Here is a 9,289-nt window from a genome sequence, read left to right as displayed (position 1 = left end):
CAGGGGTCACCAGCAAGATACCCTTGCCTTCTCTGTCAAACCTTAAATGTGGTATGGGAAGGGCTGGATCCTGGCTCTTACCCTTCTGGTCACTCAACTGCACTCCTTACAGCTGAGTTCCCCTGGGTGGGTCCTGCCTTCCTGCCTTCCCACCAGGTGCTCAATCACTGGTTCAAACTGTGAGTCGGTGTTTCTGATACAGCAGCCCACTGAATTCTTCTGTCCCTACAGGCTCAGTGACAAGAGGCAAACATGGCCCAAGCGCCCCCTGACCCCAGCAGTGCAGAAGCTGTGGACCCTGAGGAGAGCTCCCCAAACATGATTGTCTACAGGAAGGTAAGAGTGGAGCTACTTACAAAAGCCTACTCCTAGCTGACATTTGACTTGTGAAGGGATCCCTGCTCTTTCTGAAGTCAGAAATAGGTTCCTGTCTGCTTGGTTATGCATTCAAGCTAATTTTGGGGGGAAGAAGGTGTTTTAAACTATAGCATTTGAAGGCTTGGTAGTATTGTTCTGTTCACTGGAAGTGTCTTATACTTGTTAGTTTGAAATACTTGATAAGGGATTTATAATTTTGTAACTTGGAAGATATCATTTCTTGTGAAGAGTTATGATGCAATTTTATTTGGGTATTGTCTGAGTCTACTGAATGAAGCTGAAGTGATTCTTTGTACCTTCCCAGCTTTATCATAGTACGTATGAAATGTCTGGCATGCAGCAATCTTCTCACAGATTTTTTTCTGTTTTTCATTTTGTGGGGTTTTTGTTACATAATTTATAGTTTGATTCTCTGCAGGTAGATGTTATTACTTCCTGTTACATTGCTTAAATTAAAAGAGAAATGCTAGTGAAAAATGACTCAGGCAAAGGTAAAATAACACCAGCGTGTGATGTCAAACACTTTTTTTCACTATGATGGAATGTCTTATTCTGAATTACTTTGGAGGTAGTATTAAATCTGAAGGAGAACAACCTATTTGCTAAGATATTGTTTGCCTCTGGGCTAGGCTTATATATTGTCTATGATATTTGGGCTGTGTAATTTGATGAAATCTTGTAAATTTTTTTTATTCAGCCAGCAGAATATTTCATATGAAGCATGCAAAAGAAAGTACTGTGCAGTTCTGACATAAATAAAATGTCTCTTGCATGGCTCAAATAAGTTACCGTTCTGGCAACTTGGGAGCTACAGTGTTAGCTTATGTAATAAAAATGTGTGTAAAAAATATATATAACTCATTTCTTCACCTTGGAAAATAGGTGTAGATAACTGAAATACATTGGTTGTGTGCTGCACTGATCTGCTTTAGTGTCTGCAGTCTCGATGACTTTCATACTCTGAGAAAATAGTTTGTTTTATACAGAGCATAAGTTGTTTGAAGTGTTACTTTTTGATAACCACGATTTTGGTTTGGTTGTTGCATATTTGGTTTGGGATCTGGAATTGTTAACATGGGAAAATTTTCTGGGTAATGTGTAGGCTTGTTTGTTTTGAATGTGTTATGAACACACTTTGACTGCTAATTTGGAAATAGCAGTAGCTGGTTAGTCAGATTGTCTTCTAGAACCTGTTTACTAAGAGGTCTAACACCAGCAGATGGAGGCAGATCTGGGTTAGTAAGGAACTTTTTAGTTATGTGATCTACCATTAGGGCATAAGAGCTGTCTTTCTGCAGGAAATACGCTTTTCTGTTCCTGGAAATGGAATTTCTTTTATTTGAATACGTCTCACTTTCTTTTCATCTCACAGCATTCCTGCTTAAGGATTTCTTCATTTCTTTGCCTACTACTGTTTCATTATTTATTATTATTTAATTTATTATTATATTTATTATTACTACATTTATTATTTAATATTTCATTCATTAGAATTAGTCTTACGAGTTCTGTGATACCAATGGAGGAGACTGTGCTCATTCCATTTGATTCACCTCTGCATGTTGGTGTTCTTCAGGTGAAAATATGTTCAGCCCTTTGTAATAAAGTTGTATGTCAAAATACAGTGCTATCTCTTAGGATACCGTGCCTCAAGCATTGTTCAATAGTGTGATATTCTATATTAAGCACATGTATGTCTGTAAGGTTTTTGGTTGGTTTGTATTTATTGAGGGTTTCTATTGGTTTTGGACAAAGTTAATTTCTATTGGTTGCTGTCTAAGTTTAATTTATTGTTGGTTATTAGTTACATATTACATGTTAATTATATGTGTCTTAGTGTTGAGAAATCATATGCAAAGTCTGGGCCAAGACTTTATTCTTTTGATTCTCTCTCCTCTCTGCAAATGAATGTTTAGCTCTTCATTTCTAATTTCCTTTCAGATGACTTGATTGCCAGTAATGAATGAGAAAAACACTGCACTGGACTCCCTGTGAAGCAGAATGCAGTCTGTCTGCATACCATGCAGTTCAGTGTTGGTGTTAGTTGAGTTATACATAAAATAAAAGAAGACTTGCTGCTTGTGATAGGACACCTAAGGTGCAATTTATTTTTGATACCCCTGAGGAGAAAGAATATGAGTCTTCAGTAATGGGGCCACAGTAATTTCTGCTGTCAGTTGTTCCATTGTTTGCCATAGCTGTCGTTCTTGTGGTCTGGAGGACTTAAGGAAGAGAGAAGCCCTTTGCGTACAAACTCAGTTAGTTCATGCTTTCTTTACTGAGTCTCAGTTAGGTCTACTTGAAACTCAAAAGTCACCAGAGTGTTCATGGTATCCTGCCTTTGTTTATAATCACTGGTGAGAGGCATGTGTGTCTAAAGGACACGTCAGACCTTATGCGATAGTGAGGGTCCCTTTGGAGCCAAGTCTGTTTTGTTTATGGAGAAAAGCCTAGAACTGACTGTTCCCTTTACTTAGATACATAAAGTTAAGTGAGATGAATATTGGCCATGCAGAACAAAATAAACTAATTTGTTTTGACTCCAATTTGTTTGTGATGTTCTCTATGGACTTCTGCAAGCGAACTGCCTCTAACTACTTTGATTGCTTGAGCAGATGGTCTCGGTGAGACATGTCTTATTTTCCTTTACCTTCAGGGTTAACCTTTTGGGGGATGATATTTATGAAATTGTGACGTGTGTTATTTTTGAATCCAAAATGCTCCATGTTGCCCTGCTGTTCTGGAAGACATCTGTGTGGAAATTACATAATGCAGGTGCACTCATTAGTGTAAGTAGTGTTTGGGGTGTGATTCGCCTCGCCCTCTGCTTGTTAAGTTGAATTGTACCCTAAACTACACATAGTTTAGCTGTATTGAGTAGGGCCCCACTGATTTTAATGGATACCTGACACCTAACTGGTGGGTGGTTATGTTGTGTGTAGTCATTTATAGTTAAGTAAGCTGTATCCTGGTCTTATGATTTGGGCTATTTCTCATCTTTCTGTATGTCTCAGTACATAGCCCTGAGCCCCAGGCTGATTATGGAATATTATGGGTAGCACTGTTGTACTGTAGGGGCCTGCTGTCTTTTATCTTCTTTATCATATTGTTATCCAGTGAAAGTAAGGATGCGTTACCACTTAAGCACTGCTGTGTGAGTTAAAAAGTCAGAGCTGTGTTTGTTTTCTTTTGGTCTAGTCACATCTGGATGTAGTGATGGTGTTGTGTTTGGGGTTACTACTGGAGGGCTGGTAGGTAAAACTTATAAAGAAGCACATTAATATTATTTCCAAGGGAGCAGGTAGCCTTCACGCACAAGAGCTCCCATGCAGAAATGAGTGACATCCCTGTCCTTAGTACAGTCTGTAAGCATCATATGGGTGCCGTGACACAGAAGAAAAAGATGGAATGAGAAACTAGTAAGAGGAGAAAGATGCACTCCAAGCAAAAAGTAACAGAAGATACCAATTTGTTTCAAACACCTGTAACCTATCCCTTGAAATTTAGTCCCCTCCCTTGATTCCTGTTCTTGCCTACAAGCCTGGTTCATTCTGTCCTTGGGGCTCTTTTGCTCATTGTTCCAATATTTCAGGACCTGAAAGTTCACATGCTGATTGTACCAAAAAGAAAGCTGCTCTTGGACACCTTTTGGCATTAGACCTACTTAGGTTACTCTGACAGTGAATTATGACCAAAACCCATGTTGGTACATAGAATCATCTCGGAGAAAAGATGATGGAAACACTTTTGTGTTGCTGAAATCAGAGTAAAAGAAGTCATTGATTGACTAAATAGGAACTGAAAATGTATTTAGAAGTGCCTGTGGACAAGAAGGATGAAAATACAAAAATGAAATGGGGAAGAGTTCATAAACGTTGCTGGAGTCATTTAGAGGCACTCTGATCATATATGCTCCAAGGGATTTCAAAGTCTGTAATCAAAGAAATGACCTAGATTATTTGACGGTACATTTCCATCTCTGCAGCTAAACTTTGCTATACTGATCTGGTCAGCAGTTAGTTAACTTCTGAATTTTACTGTTGCTCATCATCAATCTTTTAAACAGGCAGAAAAATCTAATTTCCAAAGGCAATTACTGTTCTAAGTAAACATAATACAAACTTGCAGCTGCCACAAGATGTTTTCAGAAGAAAATCTGGGTTGTGTGCTACCTGCAGTATTTTCCAGCCTTATCCTCTTTATCGATGCTCATCTGACTAAAATCCACGTAAAAAAGAAAGCAACCCTTCATTAGCAGCTTTTCTCTGGGCAGCTTCCCATATTCCAGATGTAGTGAATATCTGGAGTGCTGATGTGAGAATGAGTCCAAGGTGGTGATGGGGAGGGAAAAGGAAGCAGAGGCACTTGCAAAGGCAGAATTCAAGGCAGAGGGATGTATGTGTGCAAGGAATGTGTGAACTGAAAATCAGAAAGATAAGGGGAAGAAGTTTTTATTAAAATCAGCATTTTACATTAAAAAATAGAGTTGGGATCTTGTTGGAACATCGAGACTACTATTTGCTCTTAAATTCCACTAAATATCACTCAAAAGTCTATCTTAACAGAATCCTATCCAAACAATCAGGAGCAGAGGAAACAATAAGAGGTTAGTCAAAGTGATGACTTAGCAGCAAAGGAGGAAAAAAAAGCTGCCGTGTGTGAAAGAAAATAAGACGCTTTTCATGCACATAACTTTAATGCATCGCTAATTGGAGGAAGTCTGCATCTTTTTTCAGGTTTTCTTCTTCAAATTTCTTGAGTCTTTCAAGATTTCGTGGTGTTCTAGTGAGAGACTTGCAATGTGAAGTGCCACTAGCTTCATTATTTGTATATATTAGTGTTTTTTTTTTTCAGAGCAGAACTTCTGTTTACATCAGATACTGGAGAAACAATCTCTCTCCTAGGAATTAACCTAGAATATAAATGACTAAAAGGCATTTAAACTGCTGGATACTGCTGGCATTCTTTTGTCTCTTGAGTTATATTTTTGGGTCTTTCAGCTTGATTTTTTTTTTTTTTTAAATATATGTGAAATCTGAGATTCTCACTTAATTGTTTCTGTTTTATAACTGGTTCTTCAGCACAAAAATCATAACATTGTGATAAAAATGCTTGAGTTGATAGTACTGCAGATGAACACTCTTCAAATTTTACACAACAATTTCTCTGTGTTGATGGTGGATACTGTTATGACGTCTTAATCAAGTTTGCTCACAACTGATTTGCTCATACTTCCTAATCTCTACCCTGTTCCCATATTAAAAGAATAACTAAGGATTAAATTGGGATTGAATATGAGAGTATATATCAGTACTTCAAGAATAGAAACCCATCATTTTTTATGTCTTCAGAGAACATGATGTGGTTATAGAGGGTGGGCTGGGAAGAAGCAGCTTAGTTAGCTGAGCAAAACTGAGTGAGATAGCAGACATAATTACTCTGCAAGAGTGCTCTATGGGAGGGTTATCAAGCAGGGAGAAGACTTAACTAAGTTGAGGACCTTACAGGCACTTGTGCAGTTTTTAATAAGTTTATGATGAATAAAATTGACCTGGGAATTAGAAAGTGGTTCCTAATTCTAAGTAATGCAGAGTTCTGCAGCAGCTATCTAATGGACTAATATGGCCAAGGAAGCTTTTTGTTTTCAGGATAGATATAGATATATTTTTGGATGGACTGTGTGACTTTTTTCCACGCAGAAGTGGCTTGCAATGAGCCGGGAAGTCTTTCTGACTTTGGTTGTACCTTCCTTGGTTTGTCTTGGATGAGAACTAAGATGCCTGAAAACATTTTATTCGTGCGGTAGTACACCTGTACTGCTGAAGTATAACATGTAGGTGCCCTTGAACAGTGCTGGTGCCACTGACCTTGACTGTAGCTGTCAGGGGTATCTTGGTATCTAGTGATGCTCAAGGTCAGGCTGGAGGGACTCTGAGCACCCTGGTCTTGCTGTGGGTGTCCCTGTTCATTGCAGGGGACTTGGGCTAGATAGCCTCTAATGGTCCCTTCCAACTAAAAAAATTCTATGATACATACCATATGCTTTAGAAATCTCTCCATTCTATTCATGCTTGGGCAAAATAATTCTTGTTGGCATTTTATCCATGTGACTCTGTCTTTCTGTTCTTGGAAAAGGTATCCTTAGCTCTGGTGTATTGTGCATTTCTTATAAGTAGAGATTTTGGTGATAAACCTGTAGCCATTCTTAAATTTATAATATTTTTCTCCATATATTTTATGTTAGTTGTTTTATTTAAATTTGTTTATTTAGTTTTTTTTCTCTGCTCCTCTTTGTAACTGAAACAGACTCTTTTTCACCCGTCAGAGTCTAATTACTGTGATCTATTACTTTAGCTGTTCTCAGAGGCAAAAAGAGACGAGCCAGGACCAAAACCTATGACAATTTCAAAGAGTATTTTTAGCAAAGCAACCAGTGCAATTTTAGAACACAGATAAAAAGGGAAGGTTCAGCTAGAGGGTAAGATTATGCTGTTCTAGCTGTAGTGTGTATTCAGTGCCTTGCATTTTTTGGAAAAAGTTCCCTTCTGCCTCTTTCCAGCATCTTTCTCTTGTTGTCAGCTATTTAAGTTATAGTCCTGGAATATTTTCATTTGGTTTGATTTATTTTTTTGTACTTTGTTTTGGGCAGGATGCTAAATAAGATTTCTTTCTGCCTACGGCAGTATTTTAGCCAGGGAACTATTTAACTTATTAAGAACAAAACAAAAAGTAGTGTTGGAGAGACTGCAGAGTTTGAAAGTCAGTGTAATACTTTTTTGTCATCATCTATTTACAACAGAAAGCTTTAGAAATGCAGATGCATCTTCAGTACAGTAGATTGTTACCCTGTTTGTGACCAGGACGTAAACTGAGTGGCTCCTATGTTGAAGAAAATTGGAATCCAAAGCCTGTAAATTTGGTGTGATGGAGCTGTGTACATGTACTTCTGAACTTAATATAGCCAGTCTTCAGTTCAGTTGTAAGCCATTAGGCAAGGGTCACAGTGGTGCTAATGAAATACTATAGCGTGAGCAATCCACATCTTGATAGTTGTAGCCATGCCAAGGACACACATGTATTCCTTGTTTATTTTTTCCTTAGTCTCCTAGGCCTCTTATTACTGATTATTATTAAACCCTCATTTTTTGTTTCAATTTCCCCTTCTTCTGTGTCATTCTGAGACCTTATTGCTCTCACCAGGGAAAAACTACTCATTTAAGGCAATTTAAATCAAATTGGGACGAAAGTGGTTTGTTTATTAGAGACATAGTTAGCTAGCAATCAGTGAACTGTATCAGGAAGATCAATATTAGCAATACAGTGGCTAAACTACAGTACCAGACACCTGCACAATGCTGACATTCAAACACAGTTCCATCAACACCCATTTATAGCTGAGTCCCTGAAGTAGCTCACACACACAAAACGATGGGCCCCCAACATCCCCAAATGAGAGGGTGATGCAACACCCTCTCCCCACAGGGCATGGCTCTGCACCAGGTACACCCCATGTTGTGGGGTTCCCTGTGTTGCTCCCAGCACCCTGTTCTGCATGATGGGGGACCCCACCCAGTGGCAGGATGCTCAGAGTTAGGGATCTAACCCTGTTAGATCCCTGGGGGCTCTGCCTATCATAGTTGAGTTGTTGTATCTCTGTTGGCTGCTGTGGTTCTGCTGAGATTCTTGCAGTGCTTAGCACTGTAGAAATCCCAGCTTTTGCACACTATGTCCTCACCCTGACCAGTGGTATCATCACTTTGGTATTTCTTCTATAGCAGATTTTTCTTGTGAAGGAGGGCTCCCAGTGTGGCTCATTTCAGGAGACAGGTTCTGCCTGTTTCAAAAGCAGTATCAAGCCATAATATTAAGACAGAGCAGAAAAAGGTTTTGATGCGAGTGAATGAAATCCACACAAAACTACTTTCCTGTGATACAACTTTAACTAAACCTTCCTTCTATCCTGACTACTAAAATATCATTTCAGAGGATTACAGATTTCTTTCACAAGGCTCCGAGATGAAGTTTGAGTGGGAGGATTCATTTCAATAAATAGAAGTGTGTGTGCAGGACCACGAAAGGATGCAAATGAAGTTCCATTTAAAAACTCAAGTTTTACATCCTAAGACGTTTTGAAGGACTCTTTTTGTTTCATGAGAAACTGTCAAACCACATTCAGGAGGAAGTAGTTCTTTTTTCCCTTTATCTTTGTATCTCCTTTTTCCTTGCCTCTCCCTTCCCAAAACAGAAGAAAATTAATATTAACCACTAGCTGCCTGACATTGAAGTGCGTGAAGCTGCTTAAAAGGGAACTGTAGTCTCATGAATACACCAAGTGTATTAACTCAAAGGTTAAGTGTGTTTCTGAGGGGTGGAAGCTGAGCAAAGGTATTTGATTTTTAATAGTTGTCTCCCCAGTCTGTTGTTGTTGTTTGCTTGTTTTTTCTTACTTTAAAACATCTCATTAATACTATCTGACCATTAATGTTTAGACATCATATTTAGAACCGATAATTCAGAAGAGAAACTGATGTGTGATGTATATTGTGACATACATGGGAAGTGACAAAATACATGATATTTTGCTTGCTTTAATTGAGAGTAGAATGAATGAAAAAGGTAGGAAGAATTTAATTAAGAACATGCTAATGAATTGATTAGATCTCTTCTGATTGAGAGAGAAAGCGAGATAAGGCTTGTTTACATCTTAGTTATTTCAACATTTTTTTTTTTTTGTAAAATCACAATTCTGTGAGAATGGCAGTAATTAGAAATGGTTCTATATTTACGTTTTAAAGTCTAGATATAAATTTTTTTTCTTAGCATATCTAATGCTTGAGGAGTAACTTTTTTTCTTATTCCATACTGGTCATTTTCTGTTATATTTTTTCACTGTTTGTTGCAAATAGGTTTG

At 38.1% G+C, this 9,289-nt stretch overlaps 1 protein-coding gene across 1 annotated transcript in view; it reads left to right on the top strand.

The window, feature by feature from the left end:
• The first annotated feature begins 237 nt into the window (after positions 1–237).
• Positions 238–9,289, top strand: part of RGS6 (regulator of G protein signaling 6) — a 186,112-nt gene continuing 177,060 nt past the window's right edge. The window contains 1 exon segment of the mRNA XM_085548946.1: positions 238–336. Within this exon segment, the coding sequence (XP_085405072.1) occupies positions 253–336 (84 nt within the window). The 5' untranslated portion in view covers positions 238–252.

Source organism: Coturnix japonica, chromosome 5 (genome assembly GCF_054131305.1).
Source record: "Coturnix japonica strain WE chromosome 5, WE-NBRP24, whole genome shotgun sequence".
NCBI lineage: Eukaryota > Metazoa > Chordata > Aves > Galliformes > Phasianidae > Coturnix > Coturnix japonica.
The sequence above is the reverse complement of the archived record's forward strand: the minus strand, read 5'-3'. Positions and strand labels throughout refer to the sequence as shown.